At 45.3% G+C, this 17,443-nt stretch overlaps 1 protein-coding gene across 4 annotated transcripts in view; it reads right to left on the bottom strand.

Moving 5' to 3' along the window:
* The window catches only part of CFAP92 (cilia and flagella associated protein 92 (putative)), an 84,983-nt gene that overhangs the window by 49,311 nt on the left and 18,229 nt on the right, over positions 1-17,443 (bottom strand). For all 4 annotated transcript variants that reach the window (XM_033210868.1, XM_033210867.1, XM_033210869.1 and 1 more), the window contains 5 exons: positions 14,797-14,937; positions 13,720-13,807; positions 12,234-12,358; positions 7,087-7,233; positions 2,266-2,450 (listed from right to left, as the gene is read on the bottom strand). In XM_033210868.1, the coding sequence (XP_033066759.1) occupies positions 2,266-2,450; positions 7,087-7,233; positions 12,234-12,358; positions 13,720-13,807; positions 14,797-14,937 (686 nt within the window). The remainder of the gene's footprint in view (positions 1-2,265; positions 2,451-7,086; positions 7,234-12,233; positions 12,359-13,719; positions 13,808-14,796; positions 14,938-17,443) is intronic.

The following is a 17,443-nucleotide window of genomic DNA, read 5'->3' as shown; positions in this document are numbered from 1 at the left end:
ATGGTCTAAATATGTCAATTAAAAGGCAGAGTAAATAAAGAAACATGACCAAACTACACGCAAGGGCATTACGCTGGAGTGGGGGAGAAGGCCAGTCTCAAAAGGTCACATGCTGGATGTTTTCATTTATATAACCACGCCAGTTTCCTACGAAGCACCATAAACTGGGGGGGGCTTAGAATAACAGAAATGTATTGTCTCCCTGTTCTGAGGGCTAGAAGTCAGAAATTAAGCTGTTGGCAGGGCCACGTTTCCTCAGAAGGTGCTTGAGAAGGTCCTTCCTTGCCTCTTCCAGCTTCTGGTGGCCGCAGAGGTCCCCTGGCATGTGGCAGCATCCACTTTCCACGTGGTGTTCTCCGTGTGTCACTTTGCATAGTCTTCCCTCTATGTGTGTCTGTCTCTGGGTCCACTTTCCCCCTTTTCATAAGGATACCCTAATGACCTCATTTCAACTTGATCACCTCTGCAAAGACCATCTTTCCAAATCAGACCACATTCTGAGATACTGGGCGTTAGGAGTTCAACATACAATTTTTTGGGGGGGACACAATTCAATCCTTAACAATAACATTTTCAAATTGACAAAAGTATAGAGATAGAGAGCAAATTAGTGGTTAGGGATGCTGGGTATTAGGGGGTTGTGACTATAAAAGGGTAGCGTGAAGGAGATCTTTGTGACAATAGATTATTTCTACATCTCAAGTGCTGTGACAGTTACATACATGTACAATAAAATGGTAAAGACCTATATACACATTAGACCAATGTCAATGTGTTGATTTTGATATTGTGCTATAGTTATAAAACACCTAATTACTGAGGAAATTGGGTAAAGGATACATGGGACCTCTCTGTACTGTCTTTGCAACTTTCTGTGAATCTATATTTTAAAGTAAAAGTATGACATATGTACATGGACATACTCACACTAAGACACACAATTAAGCAGTTTCAGAAGACAAAAAGGGCTGGTACTGTGGCTTACACCTGTAATCCTAGCACTTCGGGAGGCTAAGGCAGGAGGATCACTTGATCCCAGGAGTTCAGGACCAGCCTGGGCAACATGGTAAAACCCTGTCTCTACAAAAAATACAAAAATTAGCTGGGTGTGGTGGTGTGCACCTGAAGTCTCAGCTACTAGGGAGGCTGGGGCAGGAGGATCACCTGAGCTCAGGAGGTTGAGGCTGCAGTAAGCTATGATTGCACCACTGCACTCCAGAGAGGGCAGTGGAGTGAGACCCTGTCTCAAAAAAAAATTTTTTTTTGAAGGAGACAAGGCTGGGCGCAGTGGCTGACGCCTGTAATCCCAACACTTTGGGAGGCCAAGGCGGGTGGATCACCTGAGGTCGGGAGTTCGAGACCAGATTGACCAACATGGAGAAACCCTGTCTCTACTAAAAATACAAAATTAGCCGGGCGTGGTGGTGCATGCCTGTAATCCCAGCTACTCAGGAGGTTGAGGCAGAAGAATTGCTTGAACCCAGGAGGCGGAGGTTGCAGTGAGCTGAGATTGTGCCCTTGCACTCCAGCCTGGGCAACAAGAGCGAAATTCTGCCTCAAATAAATAAATAAAATAAAAAAGGAGACAAAAAAGATTTTATGAGCATTTGGAGAAACAAAAAACAGGTCACATACAAAGGTTCAACTTGTATGAAAATAAAAGATGATAGAACAATGCCTTCAAAACTCTGAAGGCAAATGATTTTTAGCCTAGAATTCTATACACATCCAAACTACCAGTCATGTGTAAGGATAAAAAAAGGTAGAAAAAATATATCTGCAGACATATGAGATCTCAAAAATAAATCTCCCATTGACCTTTTCTCGAGAAGCTACTAGAGGATGCACTCCAGCAAAACCAGACAGCAAATAAAGGGAGAGAATTCAGGAGACAGGAATCCAACCAGGAGAGGGGACAAAGAACTCACAGAATAAACAGCAGTACTGAACCTGGTTGGTTAACAATGAGCAAGCATCCTGCTGGTAACTGCCACGGGAACAGTGAAGCCTGGGGGCTCCTGAAGGGAGGCTCATGACCTGCATTTGAAGAGCACCTGCAGCGTAGTAGAAGACCTCAGGATTGGTCACACCTAATCCCAGGAACCCCATCTCTTTTGTATCTCACTGTGGGATCCTAAATAGTAAAATGCAGGTGATAACCACATTTCTTATTTGGGGCCATCGGGAGGACTAGTGATGGCATATGACAGGCAGGTGGGTAGAAGGGGAGGAGCTCTAAACTCCATGCGTCCAGCTCATTCTTACCTCTAGTTCCTGAATGGGCACAGGCTGTGACGGAAGGCAGGAAGCACACTTGATCTTTATGGTCAGGGGATTTAAATCCTGCTTTTGCTCCTCGGTCATGATTGGAACTTCTGTTTTTAAAGTCAAAAGGCAATCTAAAATGTTGGCAGACTTCTCACTGCCACGACTCATGACAGTTTGCCATCCTGGGGGGAAATACACCCAGCATTAGACCTTTCCTCATGACAGCCCCGAGACAAGCACAGAAGGATCAAGCAACCTGAGATGAGCCAATGATAAAATCACAACCCAAAAGGGAAAACTTTAATTAAAAAAATAAAGAATCGAGAAACACCCACGGGCAGCATGTTCTGTGCTAGTTTCTCAAACTGAGGTCCTGTAAATTCTCTAGAATTGAATGTGTGTGACTTAATCTTGATGACATCTGTTAATAAGTAATACAAGCATTTCCTGAATCATCTGGGACACAACAGGAACACCTATGTGTGGGTGCCACTCCCAGACAGTCCGATTTCATTGGTCTGGGGTGTGGCCTCCACAATGGGAGGTTTAATAGCTCTCCAGGTAACTTGAGAACCAACGTTCTAGACCTGTTGTGCTATCCACTATGGTAGCTATGGGCCATAGGTAGCTACTTGAATTGTAAATAATTAAAATTAAATAAAATATAAAATGCACTTCCTTCTCCACACAAGCCACATTCCAAATGCCCAGTACCCTCATATGGCTATGGGTTCCTGTATGGGTCAGCAGAGAGCCTGGCCATTGCTGCAGGAAGGCTATTGGGTGGAGTGCTCCGGGCAGTTCTCCCATCAAGGACATATCATGCCAGTGTGTACATTTGGTACTCAGTGGGTTGCTTCACTTGTTGTGATCTGATGAGGAAAATACAGATATTGATGTAGAACACAACTGGCACATCTGAGCCAAATACAAGCATGCACACCTCCCACCAGGATGGTTTTGCACTAGTGCGCCTCATGAAAGGGGTGGGTGAATGGAGCCATTGCAAGGCATATAGGTAGCTGTCAGAATACTTTTTCTTTTTTTTTTTTTTTTTTTGAGGAGTCTCACTCTGTCGCCCAGGCTGAGCACATCTGGCCCATGACTTGTTTTAGAAGCGCCTACTCTTTCTGAATGTGAGTGACTTGGCTTTTACATGCCCTAGAAATACATTTACAGGCATGTTGAAAGGAATAGACTGATCTTTTTGAGCACCATCTCATACATCATCTTTCTTAATCTTTTAACCCCAAGGAAGGATGTATCTATCCCCATTTTGCAGATGAAATTGAGCCTCGGAGACTCTAGCTTATCACATGACAAAGAGTCAGATCTGGGATTCAAACCCAGGTCAATCCTGCCTCCAAAACTTGAGGGGTTTTTTTTGTTTTGTTTTTTCCCTACCTAGTACATCTCTGACTGGTGAAATACATGGATCCCTTTTATAGAAAAAGCATTCTGGGCCAGGCGCGGTGGCTCACGCCTATAATCCCAGCACTTTGGGAAGCCAAGGAGGGGGGCGGATCACTTGAGGTCAGGAGTTCGAGACCAGCCTGACCAAAATGGAGAAACCCTGTCTCTACTAAAAATACAAAATCAGCCAGACATGGTAGCGCATGCCTGAAATCCCAGCTACTTGGGAGGCTGAGGCAGGAGAATTGCTTGAATCCGGGAGACGGAGGTTGCAGTGAGCTGAGATCATACCATTGCACTCCAGCCTGGGCAACAAGAGTGAAACTCCATCTCAAAAAAAAAAAAAAGACTACTCAAGGTACAAGGAATCCCCAGTGCAAAAATACAAATTTTAAAAAGTGCTCAAACCATCAGTCAGTGAGACATGTACCAGAATAGAATTCCAGGCTGGGGGCTCACAGCCTCCATAGTGCCGACAGTTGGGGCAGGCCATTCTTTGCTCAGGGGACAGTCCTATACATTGTGGCATGTTTAACAGTATCTTACTAGATGCCAGTGGCATCCCACTCTCAGTCGTGACAACCAAAATGCCTCCACACGCTGCCAAATGTCCCTAGCAGACACAAGTCCCCTGAGTTAAGAGCCCTGGTCGAGTAAGAGTGGAACAGTGCAAGGGAATGTTTGTGCTCCTGCTACAGCCAGTCCCAACATGCGCTAATGTCATTTCATCCTTAACCTTGTCTGGCTGCTGTCATCACCACATTACAGATGGGGAAACTGAGGCCCAGAGTTCTGACGCGATCATCCAAGGTCTCTTAGCCAATACGTTGTGGAACCAGCATCCAAACAAGTTCTGCGGGGCTAAGTGGGGCCCCTCCGCTATGCAATACTATCCTTTTAAAATAAGAGTTCACTCCCAGACACTGAATCTTTCTAGAATCTTACTAGGTTACTAGCCAACCAATATTTACTAATAAGGTATACATGATCTATGGCCTAATTTGAAATTGAAGATGATTACCAAAAATAATTATGCTGGGTTTACAATAAATAATCTTATGCTATTATTTTCTGGCAAAACCAGACATACAACTGGCCTGTTGAGCCGACTCGTGCTCTGTTGATGACCATAGGCTGTGTCAGAGTATAATGGAGCGGCCCACACACACGGCCTCGGGAGGCAGCTGCTGCCTCCACACCAGCACCCTCTGGACTGTGCTAAGCAGTTTACACACATCAGCTCCTGTGATCCTTAAAACTACGCTCTGAGGTAGGAGTGATCACCCCCATTTCACAGAGGAGGAAAGTGAGACTCAGAGAAAGCAGGCAACTTGCTGGTAAGTGACTGAGCCATGATCAAAGTGTTTTTGTCACCAAAGCTCTTACATATGAACCCCTGCATTGTACAGCCATGACGGTACAGGTTAAAGAGAGGGGAGGCTAGGTCAGGCGCAGTAGCTTATGCCTGTAATCCTTGCACTTTGGGAGGCTGAGGCGGGCGGATCATGAGGTCAGGAGTTCAAGACCAGCCTGGCCAACATGGTGAAACCCCATCTCTACTAAAAATACAAAAATTAGCCTGGCGTGGTGGCACGTGCCTGTAATGCCAGCTACTCTGGAGGTTGAGGCAAGAGAATTGCTTAAACCTGGGGGGCAGAGGTTGTAGTGAGCCGAGATCACACCACTGCACTCCAGCCTGGGTGACAGAGCAAGACTCCATCTCAAAAAAAAAAAAGAGAGAGGGGACCATGTCCTGGCTTCATTCTGCTGGAAACAGTCACGCCAGGCAGGCCAAGACAGTTGAACTTCTCTTTCCTCTCACAGTAAAATCCAAAGTGGGGCAGGTCCCATGGTACACTCCCCTAGGACAGAGGAAGCAGCTAGCAAAGGCGTTCGCTCAAAGTCACTGTGTGCAACAGGTATGCTGGAGTGTCAGGCTGGAGAATGGGGCGGGGGAAGATGCTCTGTAAGTTTACTCTCTGGCACTGTTGCTTCTCAAGAAGGTTCTGAGAAAGTGAAGGTGGTCAGGAAGGACTAGCTGTAGGTGAAGTATGATTTTCAAAAAGTCATTTAAAACTGCAAACTGCCATGTGCGGCAGCTCACACCTGTAATTCTAGAACGTTGAGAGCCTAAGGCAGAAGGATTACTTGTGTCCAGGAGTTTGAGACCAGCCTGGACAACATAGCAAGACCTTGTCTCTACAGAAAATACAAAATAATAATAATAATAATAATAATAGCCAGGTGCGGTAGTGTGCACCTGTAGTCTCAGCTATGCGGGCAGCAGAGGCAGGAGGCTTGCTTCAGGCTGGAGTGAGCTATGATTGTGTCACTTACACTCCAGCCTGGGTGAGAGAGCAAGACCCTATCTCAAAAAAAAAAAAAAAAAGTGCAAACTGAAAAGTTAATAGCACTTTCTCACAATGAATTGACACCAACCCAAAAGCGCGTGAGGAGGATGATGACTGGCACCTGTGTAAGTGAACTGGCGGCTCTGACTTATGGGGGTTTTGCCCCCTCCTCTATGAACACTGGTCCCAGTTCAGAAAAGACCAACGCACGCGCTTCTGCAGAGTAGCCAGGAGAGGGCGCACAAGACACGTAATGGCCAAAAAAATGAACAAAGTCTGAATTTTCTCTAAAAACAAAAAAAAGAGGGGGAGCTCACCCCATATGACTCTTTTTTGGAACAAAGCAATATAATTTTACCAAAATACATGCTGAGATTTCCATCATCAAAACATATTGATATAATATTTAGTTAAGATTTGCCAATATGTGTAAAATCTAGTTCATAAATTGTGGTAGATCTTATAAAGCAAAAGAATTAAATCCCTGTTTGGCCACTGAGCTGTGCGGCCTTAGGAAAGTTACTTAACCTCTTTGAGTTCTTTTCCTCACTGAAAAAAATGGTAACAATGGTAACCAGCACAGCCACCACCACACCACAGGTTGGCTGAGTGGCTCAGAATTTGGTCTGAGAAGTGATGTGTCACACGGGAGGTGCCTGCACCCAGAGGGGCTCAGTCAGGGTTCCCTTTCCTCATTCCTGTTACTAGCTGTTTTTGTAAAAATCTGTAGGAAAGCATTTATTAAAAGTAGCATCTTCTTAGCAAACACAATGATGACATTTAATATTCCCATAGGCTTCCTTGGAGTCTGGAATCAAATAGAGCTGGGTTCAAGTCCAGACTTCACATTTCCTAGCTATGTGATCTCAGGCAATGTAGCTACCCTCTCTGGGTCTTCGTTTCCCCCTGTACTATGGAGCCAGTACCCCTGAGTTTCCTGAGGTGGCTGTGAGGATGAAATGAGGTGGCACACAGCAGGGCTGTCATTAGGAGCATCCGCTTATGGCCATTCTGGCAAGCTGGAGCTGCTGGGAACAGGGCAAGGAGTGGGTACCGGCAAGGAGCGGCATGACGGCCAGTTGGATGGAGAAAGCGCTCTGCTTCCTTAGGCCTGTCAGCATGAGGTGTGCCTCTTCTTCTGCAGGGGGCTTCTTATGTCTCCTCTGGATTTTCTTTCTTCCCTCTGAATCTTTTCCTTTAACTGTGAAATCAAATAAAGGAGATAAGCATTAAGAGGAGACTGTATCTGAGCTGCCACATGTGGACCTGAACATGCTACAGAGATTTGGGAAGGTTCCGGAAGCTCCTAGAAGGCAGGGGTTGTTCTTTGTGTGACTGCCTCTTCCCAGCAACCAGAAGTGGTGGCTAAATATAGATGGCAGGCCCGTTGCCAGTTATATGTAGTAATAAGGGTCTCTCATTCCCCGCCTCTGCTAACTGAGAACACAGGCAGAAGAGGACTAAAGTCACCATGACAATGATGCCATAACACACTCAAGGCTCCCTCCAGTCAGCTCTTAATCTCAGCACAGGGTGGAGGGTGGGCTTTTTTAAGAGACCCTGCTCTTAAACAAAAGCCCACAGTCTGAGCCTCAGTAACCTCACCTGTTATATGAGGGCAACAGCACGTGCCTTCTAGGGCACTGAAAAGAGGAAATCAGCAACGCTACATAAAACATTCTGCTCAGTGCCAAGCTCAGACCAGAAGGAAAAGGAGATGAGAACACATATAAATCTATGGTCATCAAGACTAATGGGACAGATGAGAAAGCCCAGGAACAGACCCAAACACATAGGGGAACCCAACAGATGCCAGAAGTGGCATTTCCAATCAGTGGGTAAGTTATATTGACTATCCATATGGGAGCAAATTAAGTTACTGAATTATTTCATGGCGTATACAAAATGAATTACAGACTAAGAGTATAAAACAAAAACTTCAAAATCATCAGAAGAGTATCTAGGAGACTATACTGACATCTGGATGAAGAAGGATTTCTTTCTTTCTTTCTTTCTTTTCTTTTCTTTTTTTTTTTTTTTTTTTGAGACGGAGTTTCACTCTGCTGCCCAGGCTGGAGTTCAAGCGATTCTCCTGCCTCAGGCTCCTGAGTAGCTAGGACCACAGGCACGTGCTACCACGCCCAGCTGATTTTTTATTTTTAGTAGAGATAGGGTTTCAACCATGTCGGCCAGGCTAGTCTCGAACTCCTGACCTCAGATGATCCATCTGCCTTGGCCTCCCAAAGTGCTGGGATTACAGGCTTGAGCCAATGCACCCAGCCTCTTTTTTCTTTTTTTTAAGAGATGATGTTTCGCCCGGGTGCGGTGGCTCACTCCTATAAATCCGGCACTTTGGGAGGCTGAGGCAAGTGGATCACTTGAGGTCAGGATTTTGAGACCAGCCTGGCCAACATGGTGAATCCGGCACTTTGGGAGGCTGAAGCAAGTGGATCACCTGAGATCAGGATTTTGAGACCAGCTTGGCCAACATGGTGAAACCCAATCTTTACTAAAAATAAAAAATTAGCCAGGTATGGTGGCAGGCACCTGTAATTCCACCTACTTGGGAGGCTGAGTCAGGAGAATCACTTGAACCTGGGAGGCAGAGGTAGCAGTGAGCCCTGATCGTGCCACTGTACTCAAGCCTGGGCTACAAGAGAGAAACTCAGTCTTTGGGAAAAAAAAAAAAGAGAGAGATGGTGTTTCACTATGTTGCCAAAGCTGGCCATGAACTCTGGGCTCAAGTGATGATCCCCCTCAGCCTTGCAAGTAGCTTGGACTACAGGCGTGCACTACCATACCCAGCTGAGGAAGGATTTCTTTAACATTCCTGAAAGTATAAACTAGAGAGGAATATTTAAATAATTGGCGTACAAAACAAGATACCATGAATCTAGTCAAAGGATAAGTTACATACCCCTGTCTGTGAGGGTTATCATGCATATAACTGGCAATGCACAATTATCCAGATGTAAACACAAAGCTGGCAGATCATAAGACAATTTTTTTAAACAAAAAAATAAGCAAAGATATGAATAGGAAAATCATAGAAGAGTGTGACCAAATAAGCCTATGCAATGCTGCTCAGTCTCACCAGGAGTCAGGAACTAAACCATGTCTGTGCAGAGCAGCAGAGAACAGCAGTCCTTAGGACTGCGAGCAGGAGGGTAAAGAGATGCTGCCTGAGGTCAGGCCCAGTTGCTCACGCCTGTAATCCCAGCACTTTGGGAAGCTGAGGCTGGTGGATCACCTGAGGTCAGGAGTTCAAGACCAGCCTGGCCAACATGGAGAAACCCCATCTCTACTAAAAATACAAAATTAGCCAGGCGTGGTGGCACATGCCTATAATCCCAGCTACTTGGGAGGCTGAGGTAGGAGAATTGCTTGAACCTGGGAGGTGGAGGTTGTGGTGAGCCGAGGTCATGCCATTGCACTCCAGCCTAGGCAACAAGAGCAAAACTCTGTCTCAAAAGGAAAAAAAAAAAAAAGAGAGAGAGAGAGAGATGCTGCCTGGACAGTAAACTAGTAGCATCTAGCAATGGGGTCGAGGCTCACAGCCTGTGCCCCAGGGGTCCCACTGGGCCAATGCCCTGGACTCATATGTGTGCCCAAACACTCATCATGGCAGTGCTGGAGCAAGAAATTGGAGACAACTCAGATCCCGGGCAGGAGGACTGTGTGCATGCAGGACGGTCCACCCATAACACATGGCAAAATGCTAACACCTAAATTGTGAATACGTAGTTGTTGCATTTTTGTGTGAACTTTCCAATCTTTATTTCAAAATAAAAGAATGGTTTAAAAACCTCATTGAATGCTTAAAGCACATTTTTAGAAAGAGTGACACTTTTAATCTGGAAAAGAAAAAAGTCAGGAGTTGAGAGGCGTTCACATGTGAAAGTGTGACTCAGTCTTTGTGGACCGTAAGAATAGGAATGAGTTTTCTTCAACTGTATCTCCAGCACCCAGCAGAGAGCCTGGCTCAAGCAGTCACTTCCCTCTGCAGCCTTCGACTGTTGCACTAGAACCAGGCCAGTGTCAGCAAACAACAGATTAACTGATTGAGAGATGAGGAAATGATCTGTAGCAATGACAGCTAAAAGGATGTGAAATGGCCCATCCCAGGAGGCAGCAGTATACCCACTGGCTCTAGATTTTCCCACCTCACACTGGAAACACAACTTCTTAATGAGAAACTGGTGAGGGGATCTAGGCTGAGAATGAGGAAGTCGATTTAGTGGCTTCTGAGGGTTCAGATCTCTTGACAGTATGTGAATAACATTACATGCTTCTGCATGAGCGGGTCCCATGACATGGGATGCTGTGTTCTTCATTCCACCATAAGAGTAAATACTGGGCCGGGCGCAGTGGCTCACACTTGTAATCCCAACACTTTGGGAAGCTGAGGCAGGCGGATCATTTGAGATCAGGAATTCGAGACCAGCCTGACCAACTTGGTGAAACCCCATCTCTACTAAAAATACAAAAATTAGGCCGGGCGCGGTGGCTCAAGCCTGTAATCCCAGCACTTTGGGAGGCCGAGACGGGCGGATCACAAGGTCAGGAGATCAAGACCATCCTGGCTAACACGGTGAAACCCCGTCTCTACTAAAAAATACAAAAAAACTAGCTGGGCGTGGTGGCGAGCGCCTGTAGTCCCAGCTACTTGGGAGGCTGAGGCAGGAGAATGGCGTGAATCCGGGAGGCGGAGCTTGCAGTGAGCTGAGATCCGGCCACTGCACTCCAGCCTGGGCGACAGAGCGAGACTCCGTCTCAAAAAAAAAAAAAAAAAAGGCCGGGCGCGGTGGCTCAAGCCTGTAATCCCAGCACTTTGGGAGGCCGAGACGGGCGGATCACGAGGTCAGGAGATCGAGACCATCCTGGCTAACACGGTGAAACCCCGTCTCTACTAAAAATACAAAAAAAACTAGCCGGGCGTGGTGGCGGGCGCCTGTAGTCCCAGCTACTCGGGAGGCTGAGGCGAGAGAATGGCGTAAACCCGGGAGGCGGAGCTTGCAGTGAGCTGAGATCCGGCCACTGCACTCCAGCCTGGGCGACAGAGCGAGACTCCGTCTCAAAAAAAAAAAAAAAAAAAAAAAATTAGCTGGGTGTGGTGGTGGATGCCTGTAATCCCAGCTACTCAGGAGGCTGAGGCAGGAGAATTGCTTGAAGCCAGGAGGCAGAGGTTGCAGTGAGCCAAGATTGCACCATTGCACTCCAGCCTGGGCAACAGAGCCGGGCTCTCTCTCAAAAAAAAGAAAAGGCTGGGTGCGGTGGCTCATACCTGTAATCCCAGCACTTTGGGAGGCTGAGGTGGGCAGATCATAATTTCGGGAGATCAATGCCATCCTGGCTAACACGGTGAAACCGTCTCTACTAAAAATACAAAAAAAAGTTAGCCGAACGTGGTGGCAGCCACCTGTAGTCCCAGCTACTCGGGAGGCTGAGGCAGGAGAATGACGTGAACCCAGGAGGCGGAGCTTGTAGTGAGCCGATACTGGGCGACAGAGTGAGACTCTGTCTCAAAAAAAAAAAAAAGAAAAGAAAAGAAAAGAAAAAGAGTAAATACTTTATCTTTCCAGGAGAGTTTTTACATAAACATGATTCTTTTATGCTTCCCCAACATACCACATACCTACCCCTACCACAACATCTATCACATAGAATTGCAATTCTTTATTTGAAAGTCTCCATTAGATATTAGAGATTTTCATGTCCCCCATATGCACAACACCGTGGGTCAAAAATATTGGTGGAATGGAATGGATGATGAGGGTGAGTAAATGACATGAGAAGAAATGGAACAAATGGATGGATGGATAGAGATGGATGGATGGATGGATGGATGGAGATGGATGGATGGATGGATGGATGGATGAATAAATGGAATGGGTGGGCAGACTGATGAATGGATGGGGATGGATGGATGGGGATGGATGAATGAATGGATGGATGAATAGAGATGGATGGATAGATAGATGGGGATGGACAGATGGATGAATGGATGGATGGGGATGGATGGATGAATGGATGGTAAGGATGGGATGCGTAAGTTGAAAATGTATACAGTACTCTTTTACTTTTGAGAAACATTTGGTCAAATATGCAAGAATCTCATTGGCATATCCTGAATTTAAAATATTTCATAATTCTTCCAAGTCTAGTTATACTATAAAATTCCCAAATCCTATCCTAACTTACTTTGAGACCTTTGTCTGTCTAATATGTTTGTTAAGCTGCTAAGTGATTCACTCTCAATTAATTCTTTGATCTCCATCATGCTTGCTCCTGCCAAAGAAATGGTTGGTGTTCTTGAAACACTCCATCTAGAAAATTCACAAAGAGAAAAATGAATGAAGGTGAAAAAAAATCAGGGGCCAGATCTGAGAATCTATTTACTGATGGACCAAAGGAGAGCAGATTTTTTGAAAACTTATAGTGCATTCCTGTAACCCAGTGCTTCTCAGTTTTCAACGTGCCTGTGAGTTACCTAGGGATTTTGTCAAATAAAATGAAGACTCTGGTTCAGTAAACCGGGGCAGGCCTGAAATTCTCCATTTCTACCAAATTCCCAGTAATGCTGACACACTTGGTCTGCATTCAAGGTACTAACCAACTCAAAAATATAATGGAAAATAATATATTTTTATAAAAATAACCCAAACTATAAAACATCTAAGAATTCACTTATAGGGGCCGGGCGCGGTGGCTCAAGCCTGTAATCCCAGCACTTTGGGAGGCCGAGACGGGCGGATCACGAGGTCAGGAGATCGAGACCATCCTGGCTAACACGGTGAAACCCCGTCTCTACTAAAAATACAAAAACTAGCCGGGCGAGGTGGCGGGCGCCTGTAGTCCCAGCTACTCGGGAGGCTGAGGGAGGAGAATGGCGTAAACCCGGGAGGCGGAGCTTGCAGTGAGCTGAGATCTGGCCACTGCACTCCAGTCCGGGTGACAGAGCGAGACTCTGCCTCAAAAAAAAAAAAAAAAAAAAAAAAGAATTCACTTATAGGAATTATCCACAACATGTATAGGCAGAACAAATGAACTCCATTAAAGGACATAAGGGAGGGTATGAATTGAATGAAAGGATATACCATGATCATGGATGAGATACCTTAACAATGTAAAAATGTCCATTCTTCCCAAAATAATCTATATATTCCATACAAAAATAATTTTTAAAAAAATCAAAATTGTTTAAAGACATGTTCTCTTGGTTCTTCTCATTCCATTTCCCAAAACCACCAGCTGGGCTTCCATTCTCTCCCTGGTCCCCATAGCATCCAAGGAGTCTCCTTCTCCAGAGCCTTCTCAGGCTACCAGAGGCCCTAAGAGCAAATGACCTCATGCAGGATGGCTGGAGACTCAGCAGTCTGAAGCTGTGGGTTGGAATCCTGGCTTAACCAGGAATTCTGGTTTATCACTTTGTGTAAATCATTTAATTACTCAGTCACCTTGTGTAGTTATTATGAGGATCAAATGAGATAAAATAATGCATGCAGAAAGTTTGATGTGCAACATGTACTCATAAACACAAGCTGCCCTTTCTCTGTTCCCTTAATTTAGCCTGGATTGCATGAGCTCCAATTTAACTGGATTTACTAAAAAACCTACCACAACTCATAGTAGGGCTAGCACAAGAGGAGCTCCATTCCCACCACCCAAAATATTGTTCAATCCTTACTGAACCGTGGAAGAATCATCTGTTTTGAGGGACTTCTCATATTCCTCACTGTTCTTGGAAGAATTTTCGGGCTCTGCTTGGTGAGAACCTGAAAACAGTAGAAAACATTTCTAAGCTTTTTGTTACATGCTAGTTCACTAAGAAATGAGGGCCCCGACCCATTTCTGTAATGTCAGTCTGTACGCAGAAGGCCTGGGATGTGGGAAGCACTCAGTCAAAAAGTTTGTTGTTAATAAGTGAGTAAATGAATAAACATAGACTAATATTCGATTATTTGGATAAATGGAGGAGACCTCCAGTTCCTTACATAACAGCCCACAGAGAAAAAGAAGAAAGTCTATTATCTATTAAATGGTCCATTTCAGTCCTGTTTACATTAGAGAATAATGAAAACAGTCCCAAGTTCCCAATCATAGGGAATGGTTAGCAAATTGCAGTCTGCCCAGAAGATGAAATACTACATAGTCACCACACTACAATGTTACATAGATTGCTCCTTGTGATGAAATTGTTTTCCCTGTTTGTTTTATATTTTTATCTATTCACTGAATTTTCTAAAAATCACATACACAACTTCCACAGTCAGAGAAGTTTTTGGGACTGGGTGCAGTTGCTCACACCTATAATCTCAGCATTTTGGGGGCTGAGGTAGGTGGATCACTTGAGGTCAGGAGTTCAAGACCAGCCTGGCCAACATGGTGAGGCTGGTCTCTACTAAATGGTCTCTACTAAAAATACAAAAATTAGCTGGGTGTGGTGGTGGGCGCCTGTAATCCCAGCTACTCAGGAGGCTGAGGCAGGAGAATCACTTGAACCCAGGAGGCAGAGGTTGCAGTGAGCCAAATTGTGCCATTGCACTGCAGCCTGGGGGACAAGAGCAGAACTCAGAATCAGCAATGAAAAGTAAGCCACGCAGCAAGAGCAGTACAGCTGTGTGGCAGGATGAGCCCCACCCGCCTCCACTGCCAACACACGGGAGGGATGCCCATGCAGATGCACCACCCCAGCACACCACACAACCGCTTTCCCTGCCATCGCCTTGCACTCAGCTTATCCACTAAGGCCTTCTCCGCTCACCTTGCAAAGACTTTGGGTGTTTTTCTACTTTTTCTTGTTTTCCTGGTGGATGTTCCTGGTTCGAGTCTTCTCTGACAATGTTGGCATTCTCAATGCCCTGTTCAGAGAGTTTTCTCTGATTTAAAACCAAATGTCTCACTTCTAGAATACAGGAGAAGAAAGGATCATTGACTTAATCAATCCAAAATATTTATTGAATAACTACTATGGGCATTTCTTGGAGATACTGGGGGTTTGGTTTCAGACTACACTAAAGTAAGTATCACAATAAAGTGAGTCACACATTATCTTCCCAGTGCATATAAATTATGTTTATACCATACCGTAGTCTATTAAGTGTGCAACAGCATTGCATCTAAAAAAAAAAAAAAGTACATACCTTAGTTTAAAAAATATCTTATTGAGCCAGGTACAGTGGCTCATGCCTGTAATCTCAGCACTTTGAGAGGATGAATTGGGAGAACTGCTTGAGCCCAAGAGTTTGAAGCTGCAGGGAGCTGTGACTGCATGCACCACTGCAGTTCAGCCTGGGTAACACAGAGAGATTCTGTCTCTTAAGGAAAAAAAGAGAAAAAGAAAGGAGGGGAGGCAGAAAGGGAGGGAGGGAAGGGAGAAAGGAAGAAAAAGAGAGAGAGAAAATACTTTATTGCTAAAATATGTTACAGGCTGGGCACAATGGCTCATGCCTGTAATCCCAGCACTGTGGGAGACTGAGATAAGAGGATCGCTTGAGGCCAGGAGTTCAAGACAAGCCGAGGCAACATGGTGAAACCTTGTTTCTACAAAAAAAGAAAAATAGCTGGGCACGGTGGCATGCACCTGTAATTCCAGCTATTCGGGAGGCTGAGGTGGGAGGGCTGCTTGATTCTAGGAGGTCAAGGCTGCAGTGAGCCATAATCACACCACTACACTGCTGCCTGGGGAACAGAGCAAGACCCTATCTCATACACACACACACACACACAAAAGCTAACACTCATCTAAGCCTGCGGGTCATCATCTTTCTGCTGTGGGGGTCTTGCCTCGATGTTGACGGCTGCTCAGTGATCAGGGTGGTGGGTAATGAGGGCTGGGTTCACCTCACCATGAAGTTGGCTGCATTGATCAACTTTTTCTTTCATGAAAGGTTTCTCTGTAGCATATGAAGCTGTTTCACAGCATTTTTCCCACAGTAGAACTGCTTTCAAACTTGGAGTCAATCCTCTCAAACCCTGCCACGTCTTTACCAACTAAATGTGTGTACTATTCTAAATTCTCTGTTGTCATTTCAACAATGTTCACAGCCTCTTCACGGGAGTAGATTCCATCTCATCTCAAGAAATCACTTTCTTTACTCATCTGTAAGAAGCAACTCCTTATCTGTTCAAATTTGATCATGAGACTGCAGCAATTCAGTCACATCCTCAGGTTCCACTTCTAATTCTAGTTTTCTTGCTATTTCCACAACATCTGCAGTGACTTGCTCCACTGAAGCCTTGAACCCTTCAGAGTCATCCATAAGGGCTGGAATCAACTTCTTCCAAACTCCTGTTAATGATGTTTTTACCTCCTCCCATGAATCACAGATGTTTTAAAGACATCTAGAATGGTGAATCCTTTCTGGAAGGTTTTTCTTTTCTTTCCTTTTATTTTTATTTATTTATTTGTTTATTTTTGAGATGGAGTCTCGCTCTGTTGCCCAGGCTGGAGCACAGTGGGGCAATCTTGGCTCACTGCAAGCTCCGCCTCCCGGGTTCATTCTCCTGCCTCAGCCTCCCAAGTAGCTGGGACTACAGGTGCGTGTGACCACGCTCAGCTATTTTTTTGTAGTTTTAGTAGAGACGGGGTTTCACCGTGTTAGTCAGGATGGTCTCGATCTCCTGACCTTGTGATCCACCCGCACGGGGTTTCACCGTGTTAGTCAGGATGGTCTCGATCTCCTGACCTTGTGATCCACCCGCACGGGGTTTCACCGTGTTAGTCAGGATGGTCTCGATCTCCTGACCTTGTGATCCACCTGCCTCAGCCTCCCAAAGTGCTGGGATTACAGGCATGAGCCACCGTGCCTGACCTTGTTTTTGTTTTTTGTTTTTTGGTTTTTTTTTTTTTAAACGGAGTCTCGGTCTGTCACCCAGGCTGGAGTGCAATGGCACGATTTCGGTTCACTGCAACCTCCACCTCCCAGGTTCAAGCAATTCTCTTGCCTCAGCCTCCCAAGTAGCTGAGATTAGAGGCGCCCGCCACCATACCCAGCTATTTTTCGTATTTTTAGTAGAGACAGGGTTTTGCTCTGGATTAGGCTTCAGCTAATATTGTGGCTGGTTTGATCTTCTATCCACGCCATGAAAACTTCCTCTGTATCAGCTATAAGGATGTTTCACTTTCTTATCATTCCTGTGTTCACTGAGTAGCACGTTTAACTTCCTTCTAGAACTTCTCCCTTACATTCTCAACTTGGCTGTTTGGCACAAGAGGCCTAGCTTTCAGCCTATCTAGGCTTTCGATGCGGCTTCCTCACTAAGCTTAATCATTTCTAGCTTTTGACTTAAAGGGAGAGATGTGCAAGGCTTCCTTTCACTTGAACACTTTAGAGGCCATTGTAGGGTTATTAATTGGCCTAATTGCGGTATTATTGTGTCTCAGGGAACAGGGAGGCCTGAGGAGAGGG

Source organism: Trachypithecus francoisi, unplaced genomic scaffold (genome assembly GCF_009764315.1).
Source record: "Trachypithecus francoisi isolate TF-2019V2 unplaced genomic scaffold, Tfra_2.0 Lachesis_group0, whole genome shotgun sequence".
Lineage (NCBI taxonomy): Eukaryota > Metazoa > Chordata > Mammalia > Primates > Cercopithecidae > Trachypithecus > Trachypithecus francoisi.
The sequence above is the reverse complement of the archived record's forward strand: the minus strand, read 5'-3'. Positions and strand labels throughout refer to the sequence as shown.